General features: G+C 49.1%; 1 protein-coding gene across 1 annotated transcript in view; it reads right to left on the bottom strand.

Moving 5' to 3' along the window:
* Nucleotides 1-17,690, bottom strand: part of PDLIM4 (PDZ and LIM domain 4) — a 53,371-nt gene that overhangs the window by 22,447 nt on the left and 13,234 nt on the right. The window contains exons 2-3 of the mRNA XM_074883866.1: nt 16,038-16,189; nt 5,688-5,772 (exon numbers count right to left, since the gene is read on the bottom strand). Coding sequence (XP_074739967.1) covers nt 5,688-5,772; nt 16,038-16,189 — 237 coding nt within the window. The remainder of the gene's footprint in view (nt 1-5,687; nt 5,773-16,037; nt 16,190-17,690) is intronic.

The raw sequence follows: 17,690 nt of genomic DNA, 5'->3' as shown, positions 1-17,690 counted from the left end.
GAAACGCTGCCCGAGTACTCGCAGTTCAAGGCAGACGCCGCTTGCAGCGGCCGTCAGGATTCAGCATGTTTCTGCTATTAAATCAGTCCTCAACCAACATGCTGGGAGTTCCCATGCGACGGGAACGCAGTCTCGTGCCAGGGCATTATCTCATCCTTTGTTTTCCCAAAAGTACGAGGCAGACATTTTCCCCCTCCTCCTGCCCCGAGAGCACCAGCCGATGCCCACGCGAGGGCCAGGGGTCCTGGCAAGAGCTTTCCCAGGAGCAGCCACGGCCCATCCCCAGGGGAGGAAGGAAGGTCGATCACCTTGAGAAAGGAAATTCCACCTCTTCAGCAAGGAGGCTTTAACCCCCGATTCACAGAAATAAGTATGGCCTATGCCATGATTTTGCAAAGATATACATGGAAATTTCCTGCACGACACCAACCCACTGAGAACTTAAAGCAATACTTGGCGCCAATTAATCAAATGAGGAGTCATTCATCCTTAATAAAAAACAGTAACAATAATCTACTGAGACCAAAAAATAAATATGAGAATATTTAAGACATTTTTAAAGCTGCTAAAATCAGAGCTAAGGCACGAGTTAGCACCAACCCTCCCTCCCTGCTCCGCTGTGGGACACCACTGCTGTGCCCAGAGCTGGGACACCAGAGGCTCAGACTCACACCTGAAGCCCACAGATAATTTTCTTTAGTTTTTTTTAATCAGGAGCAAGCATGAGCAGCAGAATAATAGACTGATACTATTACAAGGTGGCTATTTCTGAGGTGGGGGCAGGCACACAAAGCTCATGGGGGTGATGCTGCAGAGGACGTGTAGAAGGAAGAAGCTGGTCTTCAAATCAGGCACCAGAAAAGCAGGGTCACCCGTGTCCTGCCACCCAGCACCGCCTCTTCAGCATGTTCCAGTCCCGCAACCACACAGACCGGAGCCCATCTGACAACAGTACTTTTATCAAAGCAAATCTGGGTACTTTTGTGCCATGTGTTGGCCTGGCTTACACGTAGCGTTGGGTTTCTTGCACTGCCTGGTTCAGGCTGCTTGAACAGCTACGGTAGATATAAGTTTGCTCCAGTTCCTCCTCTTTACCCCATCCTGGCTGGTGTTTTCACATGGCAAGCTGCATGCCTTGCACCTGATTTAGTCACAGCAAATTAACATGAATCTCTACGGACTGAGAATTTGGTGTCGAGCACAAAATAAACATTATATTAAAAAAAAAGAGAGTGATGAGAAGAAACAGCCTTCTCATCCTTCCTGTACAACTCCCCTGACACTACGGAAGGACCAGCTCTTCCCCACAGCTCAGAGCTCAGCCCTCAGTCACACAGTCGGGCTCGGAAAGCTGCTGCTCACGGGGCACAGCACGAGAGAGGACCCAGCCAAGGGGGACCAGGAGCACCGACCCACCGTCCCCATCCCTCCTCCTGAGAGGGACACGGGTGCCGCTCTGCCAGCTGGGTGGCACTGGGATGCCATTCCTGTGGGAATGGGGCTGAGGAAGTGCCTCTCCCTCTCCGGACACCGGAGGAAACCCAGCCTTTCAACCCAGCCTTTCCACTCCATGTAGCTTATTTTAGCCAAGCGTCCAGGTTTGGGAGGACTCATCCTCTTCCAGCTCTGGCTACACGCTGCCAATTTAATTTCTGCTGCAATTATTCTCACACCCAGACACCTGATCTACTGTCAATTAGCACTGACGGGGCTCTGCCCCAAGGCCTGAAGCCCACATTTCCAGCCCCCCCCAGCCAGAAAGCTGCCAATTCTGGCAGTATGGGAACGGTCAAGAAAACAAACATCCTCTCCTTTTATTAGCACCACATGGCAGTATTTTGACTAGCAAGCTCATGCTGCAAGAAGCTGAAGACAGCAGGATTTCCAGAAACTGATAGATCAGTGCTCCTGCTCTCCCTGTCTGCCAGGGAGGGGGGAGCCGGGGCCCTCGGCGACGCCAACACCGGGTGAACAGTCAGTGGCAAAGTGAGTCCAGAGATCCCAAGACGTCAGCAGTGATGTCACGTCTGCGTGACGGCGATCCTGACGTCACACAACTGGCTGGAGAGCACCGAGCCACCCCCCAGCATCCCCGTGCGTCCCCCCCATGGCCAGGTCTGACAAAGACGCAGCCCTTCATTATTTAGGATGCAAGTCTGAACGTCACTGAATTTGCATCCTCCTCTACAAACCCTTGCTGTTAAGGGCAGACTCGCATAGTGTAACTAACCGATAACCAAAGTCTGCTTTTTTTAAAAGTATTATTTCACCAAGGTGACTCACAAGCATCCTGTTCACTGAAATTTCTGCTGGTTGTGAACAAGCAGCTCTCTCCACTTCCAGCTTCTTCAGCTGTGAGGGCAGTTATTCCCTGCAGTCATGGCATTAACCAAAGTTTTAAAGAGGAGGATTGGTTCCATTCTTGGTCTCCAAATAGAGATTTTCCGCAAAACTCATCTGACAAACCACAACAGATGTAGAAAGAGAGGACAGGAGAGCTCAACAGCTGATCCATACCTTGCAGGTTCTCCAGCACAAAAAAGCAAGCCTCACTGCCTTCGAGAGAAAGATTGCACCTAAATAAACTAAAATGTAATTATAGGGTACATGCTTTCCTAGAAATCACAGATTTAGGCATTCAGCTTATGTTCACGTGTTTCAGGGCCTCTAGCAAGAATTACTGTAGTCACAAGTCAAAACTTTCAAGACCTCTTTGCCCAGTACAATGGAAAACTTGATAGAGTAAAACCTGGGAGAAGGAAAGACATGCACTCCACGTTACTGGAAAGGCCACTTGGGGTCAAACTCTCAAAACCCTTTTCAAGGGCAACCCCAAACCTATTTTTGTGATTCGAGAGCAGAATTCCAGCAGAATTTTTTTCCCCTGTGTTTCAAAGCAGATTGCTTTTTTCCAGATGCGAGGAAGTGCACCTAAAGGTTGCACGTTTTGAGCCAAGCTATTACTTTACAACGACTCTTTTCTCTCTCACAATCTAGTAAGTGCTTTTGCTACAGGGGCTGAATGACATCAGCACAGGACAGCCCTGGGTCACACGGCACCGCTCTGATCTCCACTCCTGGGGGACAGGACGTGGCTGCAAGCACCCACACTCTTGGGTGCCGATGCTCACCCTTAGCATCCTGCAAGTCAGAGGACGTTTGCCCTAACACGGGGGTTAGGACAGCTACTGCCACACGTTCTGAGCAGAGCGAACCACGCTCGTGGTACAGGCAGTTTGGGGAGGGAGAAGAGTCAACCAGCACATTGAGGGTGCAACCACCACAAGAGTGCGTGTGGTGTCTCCTTCACCTCCTCTCTGGGAGACCAGAAAAGCCCTTAAGCGAGGCAATGTGGAGATACAGCCACTGAAAAAAGAAAGCAAAAGCAGGAACCTGCTGTCTGTACCTGTGTATCCTTGCCCGTACGCCCCTCTCGGTGCCCGGCCACAGACACACTGAGTACTCCACAGATTTAGACATTTTCAGCGCAGGTCTGGATTCAGGAAAATCCATCTCTACCCCCTCATTATATTCTATGTAACTGTCTAATTTTTAAAAGGATCCATATGTAACATATATTAATACTCAGATTCAAATCCAATCTGCATTAAACCTCAGAAATGTTGTATCTGGCAGCGGAACTGCTGCACATTTGGTCCTTATTTAATATTATTCATAGGATTTTGGGCACATCAAAGTCTATTAAGAAAAAATAGCTGTCAAAAAAGATTGCTGTAATTGATTAATGAAGCAAACATGGCCAGAACTCAAAGCCCAAGCACACAGATCACCCTCCTCTGTCAGTCAGGGCAGCAAAGACGAGCAGACCCACGAGTCGCTCGCGTGCGATACTGGGGCGGGTTTGCTGGTGCTGCCGTTCTGCTGCCGCTCTCCCCGCTGCCCCGGGGCAGGGATGCAGAGTATTTGCAAGTTCTACTGATCTGTCACAGGGCTGCAATGACCAACACTCATAGCTGTGACCATGTGGGTCTGCTCTTCATAGGGTTTGGAGAATCTTAACCCCATCCTTGTCATTTGGCGATGTCTCTGCTGTCAGTGCCATCTCCCTGCTGCTCAAAGGGAAACGAGGCCAACGCCGCTCCTCGGAGCATCATCCCACCCTCATCCACCCTCACAGGTCTTTTATTCCTTCTGGACTGAGCCAAGGAAGGGCTGTGGGAGGGCCCTGGGACCCTTGTCAGGACACATGAAGAGCAACCTCTAGGAACGAGCAGCAGAGCTCAGCCAGCAGCATCTGCACGTGGGCACTGTGCAAGGGCTGGAGAAAAAAACTCTGGTGAAACAGCCCATAACACAAACCACCTTTGTGGAGAAGGGAACTGTATGAGCAATGTCTGAGCACTCAGCATTGGCACAACAGTGCTGCTGTGTTGCTGTGGCAATTGCGGGGTTGTTGTGTTTTGTTTTTTTTTTTTTGTCAGCCCGAACTGATGTACTTTTGTTTTCTGAAGCTTGCAGGCAGCTCTGGTGCCTCCGCCAGTGCTCTGGGAGGGGTTGGCCAACCTGCAGCCATGAGAAGTCTCAGCAGACTTCAGTCCTGCCATCCATAACCTCATGTGCCCTGGGAAAGCCTGCAGCATGTGCATCAGCTCAGCACTCACCCGAGGAGGAGCAAGGCAGCAGGAGCTCCCCCCGGCCCCATCCCCTCCTCCTCATCCCCTCCTCATTTCTCAGATACCTCTACAGTATCACCCACAAACCCAACAGTCAGGTAACTCGGAGGCAGAAAGGGAGGAGCGAGACACTGTTGCTCTTCCCTTTGAGGGGCCAAAGCAGAACGAGAGTCATCTTTGACCTTGCTAACGAGCTATTAGTCAAGAGATGGATACGAAAGATGGAGATCTGTCCAGCTCCATCCACCTCCTGGTAGCAGGCTGCTGCTGGAGACAGCGCTGCCCTCACCCCAGCTCTGAGAGACCCCGGGGTGGGAAGGCAGGGCAGGCTGCAGGCAGAGTGCTGGCAGGAGGAAAAAGAGCTGAAGACAGAGGGAAGAGACAAGCTGCAAAACAGAGAGAAGGAAGAGAAAGGAGTGAGACAGGAAAAAAAAAAAAAAAAAAGAGACTATTACAAAAGAAATATAACATCTACCACCACATGAAGTGAATCACTGCCATGGGATTAGGAGGGTGCGGTGGATTTTGGAAGCAGCCGAGATGGAGGCACGTCGGCCGGGGCAGATGCAAACAGCCCCCAGGTGTGCTGTGCTGCAGGAAGGGCAGGCGGCAGGCAGCACCCTTAGGAAGGCTTCCAACAGCCCCAGAAAAAATAATGCTGACCACGAGCTTGGTCACTGGCCTCGAGGCAGGTCTGGTGCTGGGTGCTGCCCACCCAGCAGCACGGCCCGGTCTCCTCGTGCCACTGGCAAGCTGATTCAACAAAGCCTAACTTGGGTGGAGGACAATTACAGAGCTGGCTTTAAGCCAGATCAGTTCAGGGATCTGGTTCACCACAGCAGCCTGAGCTTTACCAGCCCAAGGAAAGCACAGCGAGACCTGCGCGGAAAAGTCTAACGAACACGACGTTTTAAAACCACACACAGAAACTCCTTAACCTCTGGAAGGACTGCAGGCAGAGCAGAGGGCTTTCCAGATTCCAGATATGGATCTCCTCTCCCCAGAAAAACAAGTTGGGAGAGCAGCCTGTGTGCAGGGCTGCTGCTGCCGTACCTGCGGTTCCGGCTCTACGTTGATCCGGTACGCTTGAGCCTTGCCATCTTCCAGAACAGGGGGTGACCAGGTCTTCCCTTCGGCTCTGCAATGGGAAATTCAGTAAACTCAACTTAAATTGCTTTAAAAATATTAAAAAACCCAAACAAAACCCCAAACAGCTACAAAAAAAAAAAAAAATCAAACTTCTTAAAAAAACCCAACAAAACCCAAACATATGTATAATATATAGGCCCACCAGGGAATGAAAATATCTATGTGTTCATCTAAAATTATCCTCAGAAATAGTACAATGGTGAATAGAGAAGATGCCAGTTCCAGGCTATTAAAACCACAAAGCTCAAAACCGTTCTTGAACTACAAGCTCCCACTTGGTGCGGAGTTTAAGATATAAACTCATTTCAGTTCAAGAAATCAGTCAACAGGCTTGTGGTGGTTCTTGTTTTGCATAGTCCCGGCTTTGCCTCTTTATTCTGGCCCTGCATCCTGAAATGTATTCTGATTATGTGTGTGTATATATATATACATATCTATGTGTGTGTATATATATATATATATATATGCATTCCCTGGCAGGCTTATATACTAGACCACAGCAGGAATTATATAAATGTATTTCAGGGAGAAGGCTTACATGACCCTGTATGAATCATCTTGACCCTTTCAACAGGTGCCAGATAGAAAAAGCCCTAAAAATACAGTTTCCATTCGCAAACGCATCTTCAGTCCTGCCAAGTCAGAGCAGGGCGCTGCCACTGTCCAAAGATTTTCCATGTGCCTGATCATTTTTTCCCCGCAGAGGCATCTGGGGGCACGGCTGGGATGCAGTCTCCAGCGTGGCCGTCCTCTCCCACGCTCGGGGCACGAGGGAGCTGCAGGGGCCCGGGCAAGGTCCAGCAGGCACATACACAGGCTTTTCTGGATGCTAAGAGGTGGAGTTGGGAGATGGAAACTGCATGAAGTACAAGATAAAGTTTGCAAACACAAACTATTCTGTTTATCCTCACAATCTGCATGTGTACCACTTCATGAAAAGGGGAGGTCTTGTTCCAATAGACACAGATCACTCGCTGCGGCCACGCACCCTTCGTCGGACTCCGGCTCCTGCCACATACCACATTCAGCTTTGGTTTAATTATCTCCAGAGTCCAAGTTTGAAAAATAAGGAGCATGGTTTTAACCCAGGAATCCTTGAGGTGATTTTTTACCTTTGGTATTTTGCAGCCAAACCAGTCAGCTTACAAACCTGCCTTTCCAAATTCAGGGTCTGGTCCAAAACCTCTCAAAAGCAAAGACTTCTCGACCCCTTTAACACACTTTGGATCCATCCCCTGAGGATTTAAGGCTTTTTTTGTTCCAAACCACTACTCAGTACTACCATCACAGCTTTTTCAACAGGGAAATACATGCTCTTTCTCATAGCTAGATGTCTTATTCTGATAAATTATCTTTACTGTAATTACTTAATTTTAGGCTTTAAGTGGGTCTTTCCAACTGTTTTCGGTGGGACAAACAGTCCTTCCCAGAACAGCAGCATTCCTAGCAATCCCAGCTCGCTTTTTGCCACAATCCAGTGCTGTGTATATTGCTTCCACATTGAGAATTTCATCCGGAGGCCCAGAACAATGAAAATGCCTAATTACATTGGCAGAGATCACCATTATAATTTCCGTGCTTTATTCCCTACATTGAATCAGCCTGATGTGTGCCGCTGAGAAGGGGCAGTTACAACATTCCCCATCGCTCAGCTCTGGAGCCCACATGCCAAACACAGCCTGAAGGATCCCTGAAGACTTCAATTTGCCACTAAAAAAGAACCAAGATTCAGAAAGCGATTTACATTGCAGAAGATAAGAACAATAGCAGCAAATTGGCTCTGTGTGAAACTACTCCCTTCAGTCACCAGTACTACCAGCATTTTCTCGTTGGAGTTTCCCAGTTCCCCATACCCTGATGAACAAAGAGCACACTGCCTGTACCAGAAAGCAGCTAAACTTGTGTTTTCGAACATCATTCTAGGTGTCTTCACACCCCATGCAAGTCACGGCCAGACTTCGGTTTGATGTAGAAAGCCCCTTCATAGTTTGTGCTTTTAATGATTAAACTCAGGGCTTCACCATCAGTTCTTCAGAGCGTTCAAAAGTTCTTGGTGTAAGCAAGACAGCCCCGCACAGCTGCCAGCAGTGGCCTGAACAAAGCCAGCCTCACCTCAGCCACAGCTTCCACTTGAATGACTCTGAAATTAAGCTGATACGGCACAATTTAGGTTCTATTTGGCACTTTCAAAGGCAAAGGAAAGGGGGCTGGGAGAAACACCAGCCTCAAACAGAAATGCAATTCGTAAGTTTGATAAGTGTTCACGCTTACACGAGACTCCCTCCTTTCCCCAGGAACAGCAGAATACGAGGTAATCTGAAATAATTAAGAGGTGACTCTGACAGAGTATGATGCCATGGGCAGCTACTGCCAAAGGGGCTGATGCTCTGAGCTCACACCCAACTCCCAGCTGCAGGAACACCCCCCTGCCCCGCTCCCTGGCAGCACCAGCAGCAGAAGGGGGGCCCCTGCAGCCCCCCAGGACAGGGAAGCCGAGCAAGCCCTGGATCAGTGGGACCTTGGGGTCAGCATGGGCACCCCAAGCCACCCTGGCAGCAGGTTCATGCTACCAACAGTCAGAGCTTTGTGTTTAGGCAACAGCAAAAACTAATCACGCTCTTCTAACGTAATGGGTGAGAGATCAGACGTCGCACTCAAATGTTCCGAGTCGTTTAATTTACAGCTCGAGGACAGGGAAAGTGTTTTCAGATGTGTTGTAGGGGATTAAAGTCAGCTATGTGGAAATCATTACCCTGCACTAACAACGCTCTACTCTATTTTAATGGCTGCTGGGACAATCCTAAAAAAATAACTTGACCTAGGTTAGTGCTAGGCCTTCAACACGGGGCTTCGTGGGAAACGGATCCATTAACAAGACATAACTAAAAAAAACAAAGTTGCAGACACCTTTTATCCCACCATTTGTTTTCTAAAAGATTCAATGTCATTCTCAAAAGAATACTTGCACATGCTCACATATTTTACCAAAATGTTTTTTCACCTGGTAATGATCTGCAAGTCTTGCTCTCTACATTTGTAGAGCTGCTTCTAAATTGCAAGAATTCCTGGGTCTTATTGAATTTCTGATTTCTCCATCCCCTTATAAACTAACATTTAGCACTTGGGAAAGTGCCAGACCGGACTTGGGCCGCCGCCGTCTGCTGTTGTGCAGCCACGCAGGTGTGAGCAGGCGACAGCTACGCAAACCTCCAGAACCACCAAATCACTGTTTTTCACCCCAATCTGTATAGTCCTGTCCACGTTTGCACAGGCTGGTGAACAGGAACAGGAGCTGAGCTCTGCTGAGTGCCCCAATGGACCTGGCTCATCCTGGGTACGCAAAGGAAAAGTTGTGGGATCTCTCCTTGTTCATTCCTCTCGGCTGAAACCATCGCTGTGTATCGAGGCTCTGGAAAGCTGCCGGTTTTCCTCTCTATTAGTCCTCAAGGAGCTCTGGAGGGGAAGCTGTGATTCACTTTTTCAGTTGTACTTTTACTGGAAACTTGAGAACATCATACACTGCCATCCTTCCCATCCTCCAGCAGCAGACAGACCCCAACAAAAGCTCCACGAGCTGGGGGAGGTGGGAGGAGGGCTCGGAAGAACATCAGTTATGGGATGTTCCAGGGACTTTTGGGGCTACACATCCAGTAAACTCATTACTGGGCTTTCTCCCATAGAAACTTCCAGAGAAGCTCCCTCTCTGTACAGAGAGCAGCAATAAATAGAAAATCTTCATACTCCAATTCTCCGAGCCAACTCGGAGCAGAAGCGTAACGGCGCACGGGTCCGTGGGGGCTCTCCACAGGCTGCTCGTGCCCTGGGAAGCCACCCCAAGGTTATCCACCCCAAGGCAGGGCACAGCTCCTGGCCACGAGCCTCATGGTCACTCAGCCTCAAGCAAACGAGAGCAAACCCAACCCGTACTGCCAGGGCAACGCTGCACTCCATCGCTGTCTCAAACAATTTGGGGTTTCCTAGCCCACACACACCGCCTTGCTTTCTCCCCAGCCTCTTGTCTGCCAGGGTTGCACAGAGCAAAGCAGCTCCCAGAGTTGGGCAGGGGTTTCTCCCCAGCTGCTATTTAAAAAGAAGAGTTACCATCTCCAAAATACCTTCCCTCCATGGGCGAGGGCCCAGCAGGGCCGCTCCTGCAGCACACACACACCAGACGGAGGGGGAAGAAACTGCTTCCAGGATTTATTTTAGATAGAAAGAACCAAAGGTGAACCTTTGAGGATTTACGCTTTGACACTACAGTCAGGAAATAAACACAGCGCAACCACCCCAGGGTCCCTGGCTGCGCCTGGGGCCAGGCAGGCCTCAAGCACCCACCCGGCCCCATGCACAAACAGCCCCAAAAGAAACAGCTGTGATTGGACTGGACTGGGAAGAACGGCATCAAATTTTTTTTTTTTTTTTTTTCCTCCAAAAAGTCTCACAACACACATGAATTCCTTCCTGCACATCACAGAAATATGACCATGTTACTCCCAGGGCGGAGGAACCAGAAAGCACAGTTCTTGCCTGATAAGGAATTTCTTCATCTGTGTAACTTAGAGACAACTTCAGAGTGAGAAAAAAAGAAAGAGAACAAGTTCTACCATGTGATCATCCTTATCCACACATTTAAATTATTTAAAACTCTGAAATCCTTGGCCGCCAGTCAAATGCATACATTTTGTGGCTAAATACCAAGCTCTCCATACCACATTTCTGTGAGTAATAATTCACAGGTCTGCTTAACACCTGGGATCTTCTCCAACCAGCTGCCACATACCTGCCCATACCCTCCCTTGCAGGTACCAGTAAGGCAGGCGGAGCAGACCCCGTGCTCCCTTGGCTTGGGATTCAACAGCTGAGTGACAACACTGGAAGGGGCTGATTTATCATCAGGGCACCCCAAACCGACCCGCTGAGTCTTCATCAGCACCATCAGCGCCTCCCCCCGCAGCCCAGGTGTCAGGCACTGCTCCAGCCTTACTAAGCCCACTTGAACTCCTGGCCTTGCATTTCAGAGCTATTAACCACGACCTGAACGCCCACCCCTTGTTATGGGGATGTCGAGGTAATTCCTCACACGTTACATCAGCACCCACACGAGCATTGGTTACTTCTATCGACTCCTTTCATGAGCTGATGAGGATTTTCCTCCACTCCGTTTAGGAACAGTAAAGCTACTGTGCTGCTTTGCTTTTCACAGCACCGCTGCCTAGAAACAGCCCTGCACATCTCGGGGCAAAGCACAACCTGATGAAGCCGGACAAAACACTTCAGGGGGGACAGGGGCTAGCCAAGAAAGGCGTTAGAGAATGGGGGTGCAAAGGAGGGAGAACCACCCCAAGAGCGCTTAAAGTCCCTGATAAAGGACAGAGTAGAGAATTTAGAAAAAAGAAATGTATGTAAGCCCAGCCTGAGAGCAGGGGCAGCCTCAGACACCAACACTCTGGGCTGCAGAGGACACAGGAGAGCCACAGCCCTCACCACACTTGAAAAGCTGTAACATCCCCTTCCCGGCAGTTTTCCCACTGTGGGCTTGGGGCCAGCTCCTCCAGGAAGGATGCAGCACAAGCCTTCACTGTCCCAGCTGGCAGACAACAAAAGCTTCAGAGAAAGCTTTCGGGCTTGCCTTCCCCCTCTGGCACAGACGGGCAGGTCTGGACAGTGCTGCCAAGGACTTTCCAGCCGTGTGCGTCAGCAGGAACAGCATCGGTGATGCCACAAGGTCTCCTGTCCAGCGCCTGAGGTCCTTTGGGTGCTCAACCCTCTGTTCTCAAGCGGTGGTTTCAGCGAAGCACAGCTCCAACCAAATTTAATGGCTGCTTTTCTTTGAGGCATGACCCGATTTGAAGTAACAAGTCTTCCCTAACAACCAGCGCTGCAGCATAACCACGAGAGATGTTAACGATCAAAGTTCCTGGGAGGGCTTTCTTTAAAAGAGATAAGAAAATACACAGTAATGTGTAAGCAAGAACAGGGCAAGCTGTGCTGCTGAGCTGGCTATCTCTGGGCCCCAAGCTGCTTGTGTGCACTTGCCTGGACACTGACTGTCTTCCAGGATAAGAAAGGGTTGACTGGAACAAATAACACTGGTTTTAATGTGCAAGTACTCATTCACATGAACACACATCACTGCAGAGAATCCAGATGAGGTTTATCAAACCTGTGTTGCTGGATCCTTTGTTACTGTTAGAAAACAAAACAGCTTTTCCATCCGAGGTGACCACTGCCCAGGCTCTGCCAGCTTCTCACCACGCTGCACGTTCTGATGCCCTCCAGACACCGTCTCCCTCAGCCTCCCCAAAATTATGTGAAAGATCAGCTGCAGAGCTGCCCTGAGATCTGCTTTTCTTTGCAATCCAACAGCCCATATTTGTAGAGCTCCCTCCTCAGTGCTGCACCCCTAGCCCTGCAGGATTCATAACCAGTCCAGGGAAACTGGGGTGTCCCAAAGAGAGAAAACAAATATTCCTCCAGTTTCCCAGGAGCTGTCGTACAATGGTGCCAGGTACACTAGGAAATGATGTGGTTCCTTTCTGCCCATATAGCCATGCCGTTTGCACCGCAGATCTTTCCTGCTGCCTCAGAACTTCATTTCCCCAGGGGTCCTGGTGCCACTGACCCCCCCCAGCTCCCGTCAGAGCTCAGTGCAGCTCCCAGAGAGCAAAGCCAGAGCAGATGTGCTTCCCAGCAGCTGGCAGGGTCCTCCAGCCGGCAGAGCCACAGGGAGTGTGTTACAGCGTTTGGAAATTACATGTTCACCTTTGATTAGAAACTCTCAGTTTTTCTCCTTCCAGACTGACCAGATGAACAGATTCTGCCATGCAGCCGGGTAGGAGAAAAACAACGAAACCCAGTGTGATGTTCCTAACGACAGGCTGTGCTCATGACAGATGCACCGATCTATTTGTGGTCTGGCCACACGGTCACGCCTGACTGTGGCCAAAGTTTGTGTCACAACAGAAATCCCACTCACTTCAGTTGTTGCCTCCCAAGTACAGGGGAGAGATACTGCCTGCGCCGCGTGGGAAAGTTTTACGCTCTAATTGTTTATTCTACCCACAAACAGTCAGTCCTCCTGGCTCTTTACTTGTTTCTCCACCAGTGTATCCAAATGTCTTCATGAAGCAAATTTGATTAACAGGATAATCAGCATCTTCTCCCATCAAATTCCGTGGGTGCTCTGCATCCCCAGCACCCCTGAAACCCAGAGAGGCCACGTCGGTCTCAGGACATCCTGTCACACCACGCAGTAACTCCCCCTTCTTGTCTTCCCCCACATGTTTTCTCCTCATTCTGATTTTCCTACTGAACTTTCTAGTCAAAGGGCATTTACTGACTGCAGTTTGGAAACAAAACCAATTTTGTTCTCTATCTTGGTAACACATAATGTCAAGGGTTCATGGAGAAAGGGCATGGGATGGAAGAAGTCCAGAGAGCACCAGAGGGCTGGAAGCCCTTCGCTGCCCGGCTCCCTGCCCTCCCTCAGCGCACAAGCCCGGCTGGAGGAAGCAAAACAGAATTAAAATCAAATTTCATGTGTCTTCACTAAAGATATAAACCAAACAAGCTCATTATTTCAAATATATTTCACACAAACACACTTATTTAAAAGAATAAAACCACTTCTTGCATTGATTTGCAAACTATATTTTGTTGAAGGCAGTGTGCAGAGAGGACACGGCTTGGAGAGCATCCTTCTGCCCGAGGGAGAAGATACTAATCCAGGCCTCTGCACGTGGCATTTTCCTGGAGCTCAGCCTCACAGTGGAGTCCAGGGCGGTGACCCGCAGCCATGACAAGCAGCAGCTGCTGGACACACACAGAAACCAACAAAATCCCCGTCACTGCCCCAGGACGTGGTGCCCTCGCCAGCACCAGGTCACCCTGCTCTCCAGGAGGCAGGTCCTGGAGCAGGGATCTGCTCACACCGAGGAGGGAGCACCGGCCACGCTTCCAGCTGTGAGTAACAGCTGGGCAGGGTCATCTGGATCCAACAGGTCGCTTGGGAAACAGGAGAGAGATCCAAGAGCCATGTCACTGAGCACTCGTTTTGGGCCAAACCAAAAATAGACCTAATAGAGCATGACTGGAGCTGCTGTCCTTACTGTAGAAAAAAAGAAGCTATTCAGTTTTTCCTGTCAAGAGAAAAGCCACTCCCACAGGCTTCTCTGGGCACAGCCAAGGTACGTTTTGCTCTTGGAGGAGACACCCAACTGACCCAACAGTGCCATCTCCTCCCTGAGAGGAGCCACCCCACGCTGAACAGTTCCTCACTGTCACCAGCTCCTGTCTGTTCCTCTCTAGCAAAAGCCTGAGCATTTATTTTTGCCTGAGATATAAAAGCCTTTAAAATCTGCATTTATGAAGACTTTCAGGCCTGACAAAGCCATCGCAATCCTCTTGCCTACCTTCCTGCCTAGTAAAGCCGAGGCCACCTCTCCCACAAACCACTGCAAGGCTGCGGGCCATCACCAGCAACATCTGCTATAGAGAATCCACCACTCCTGGGGACACGCTGCAAGGTCTCACAGTTAAAAATATCCACCTTGATAGGTGGAGTTGGGCACACCCAACCTGAAGCCACAGACCCTCCTGCTGCCAGAAGTCTCCCACACAGCAGCTTCCAGACCACCATGAGGTCATTAACGAACATTTCTGCATCTCAGAATTAACCCCACCAAGGCACTGGTGTGAGACCTCCGCCCACTCCTCTTGCGATGGAGCGGAGCTGTACCCGTGTGACACAACCCCTGTGTCCACGCAAGAAGTCACCTCTTTGGAGAGGAGATGCACTTCCACAGAAATACTACTGACACCACGTACACCGATGTAGCAGCTACCACCACCAGTAAGGTCACAGCTACCACCAGCAAGACTCAAGCACCTCTTCCTAACCACAAAGATGGGGTGGACACCAGCAGAAAGCTGGGCATGTACCATGTTCCTCCCATGGAGGAGGAGTAGTCAACGGTCCGATCTTAGCCAACCAGTGGCTAAAATGAGGTGTAAAAGTGGGAATTCAGCCCATAAATTCACACAGCAGAAACCCTCATACATGAGACTAAAATGCTGCCATGCTGCAGGTGAAAGCTGTTTTCAGCAAAACTTTATCCTAACTCCTGACAAAGTTGTTCTGCTGCCAAACCACCTCAGAAGCTGGTAGCTCCCCCAGAACCTTCTGTCTCTACATGAGGATTTCCATCTCTTCCAAAGAGAGCTCCACCAGCCTGTGGACAGCCAGGAGGGGAACCCTCGTCCTGCCCCAGGAACAGCCCCCATTTGGGGTAGAAGACCATCCACTCTCCCTAAAAGTGTTCCAAATGGGAAGCAAAATGGCCATTCTCCTCGGCTACGGGAAATTCTACCTGCATGAAGAGTTTTCTTGGTTTTCTTTTTTTCTTTCTTTCCTAATGCTGAAGCCACATCATCCCCACAGCATGGGCCGGGCTCAGGGGGCTCTGCTTCAGCCGTTCACCTCAGACACCGCTGTCTGATGGACCATGAAGAACCAACGAGGCTTTGCTCCATTTATGGTAGCGCTCCTTCCCCGCGGCCCAGGCTTCCAGTCAGAAATTGCATGTTTTCCAAGAGAAGTACAAACAGTAAGTGATAGCTCTTTATAGCAGGAAATGCCTTTTTAATCTGAAGTGGAAAATTGTATACACTTAATCTATTACAGATAACATTAGCCATTTGTGAGCCTTATAAGGAGCACTCATTTTGCCTGGATAATTTGTGATTTGTATTAGGAACCGTTAACTACAGAATTAATTCCAATGGAAAGCAAAAAAAACCCCAAGCCTACATTTTGCTTTGAAATATTCTAAAAAAGTGAATTTGGCAGGACCTTCAAATGTATATTCGTTGAACAGATGTTTAGGAAAAATCACAGATGGATGTTAATGAAGTGGGAGGCTTTGCCCAAAGGAGATTTCAATCCCAGTACTACTCTTGCATGAGTTGATAAAACCTCCATTGGGTTGAAGGATCTGACCCAGCTCACAGCCTGGACAAGCCTTGCAAGGTATAAATGATAATCAACACATACAAATGAGCTGAACCCATTTTTGTACCGGTGATCTTTAAAAAAATTTGTTTTACTGTTTTTAAAAATGCATAACAATTACACAGACCACGAGGACGCCCCAAGAACTGAGCTTAAGGGCACATCTGCTCCAGGGCCAACTGCAAACCTTCCGCAGAAGAGCCAAGCAAAGCTGACACGAGCACATCAAACAGAAGAGGACCTACCTGTTCACGGAGAGCAGTAGCTGGTCCATGCATGCTTTGATCTTGTTTTGTGCTTCTAGGTGTGTCATGTTCTCTGTGCTCTCTCCATTAATTGCCAGAATAATATCTCCTGGGCACAGGTTTGCCATGGCTGCTTTACTGCCAGGGTTAATCTAAGCAGGGAAAAATAAAAGGGTTACTTAATAGAATGCTCGGTTTTTAAAAAAGTCCCGTTTTCTTGGAATAAGCAGCAGATAAAGGGAATAGTTATTTCTGAGGGAGACGTGTTTTGCCTACCAGGCATCTACCAGAGGTTGGACGTCAGAGCCAGGGCTCACAGGTCAGTTCTCCAAGGGCCATCCTCTACAACAATGCTCTAAATAAGAGATTTCTGTCAACCCCAGTCAGCGTGCGACCAAGTCCTCTCTTCAGATTTGTCTCTTGCTTGAAATAACGCAATACCTTCTTTCCAGAGAAATGCTTCACACTCCTTTGGCTTGCAGGCCTTAAATCATGCTGCGAGAGTCAATCCCCAAAGAGCACACGAAACCCTCCTCTTTGGCCAACTGCGTAATTAGAAGATGAGAGCAGTCACCCTAAATGCTTCCCGTGGAGAGGCTACATTTGACATCAGTTTTTCCTGACCGTCATTCAAATGACTTGTCTCTTTCTGGCCCTGCATGGAATATCACGCAGCTCGTTAAGTCTCCACAACTCTTTCCTTCTGGTTTTGTAGGAATGCCAGATCCTTACCAAACCCGTAACTTCTTTCCTGAGGAACTAATGACAGGTCCAGGTACTGTTTGTGGTAAGCCATAAGACCAATCCTGCAGCCCATAAATGTTACTTGAGAAATTACCATTTCATTTACATCAGCCCAAATGTTTTTTTAATTTTTGCAATAATATAAAATGATGCAAGGCATAGGCAAGACAGGTAAATGTGTCTGTTTAAACTCTTAATAGCTACGTGTTTGCCCTCTAATTTCCTCTTCAGTCACTTGGAGCATCTGCTAACACTCCACTAACCAACAACACGGTTTATCAAGTGAGAAAATACAGCAAGTCTGACTTGGTTATTCGTATTTCACCGCATTTAGAGTGTGATGGTGCTTCGATTCTGTTTAGCTTTGATTTACACAGGTACAACCCCCCTGTCTGAGGCAATGGGTCTCTGCTCCATCACACCCCGCTCAGAAGATCCAGGCAAGAGGATCACTGCTCTGTCCTCCACCTCCCCTCACACACAGCTTATGCTGGTGCACGGCAGCAATCAGACGCTAACGAACCACGTACAGCTTTCCAGACACCAAGTGGCGAGCACCACGGAGCAGGTGGCCACAAGCCCACTGACCACCGCAGGCCATCCTTAAACAGGCAGCTTTTTAGAAATGGAGGCATGCACACGTCCCCTTCTCCAGTTCTATTTTCATAGGGAATTTGAAGAAGATTTAGTCGTACCACTGAAGCCCTTTGTGGATCACACCGGGGCTGCTGGCAGGACTGAGGGCGGTAAAACAGGCAGCAAGAAGCACCCGGCATAACCCAGACGTGCTGCGCCGCTCCCTGTGCGACTACAGCCACCAATACCACCGAAACGGGAACCTGAAGGTGTTTGAGGGGCTCCAAACCACTTTTTACTTTTAAGTGGAACTGGCAGCCTGAATTAAGCCTT

Source organism: Strix uralensis, chromosome 14, assembly GCF_047716275.1.
Source record: "Strix uralensis isolate ZFMK-TIS-50842 chromosome 14, bStrUra1, whole genome shotgun sequence".
Lineage (NCBI taxonomy): Eukaryota > Metazoa > Chordata > Aves > Strigiformes > Strigidae > Strix > Strix uralensis.
This window is presented reverse-complemented; position numbering and strand designations above follow the sequence as displayed.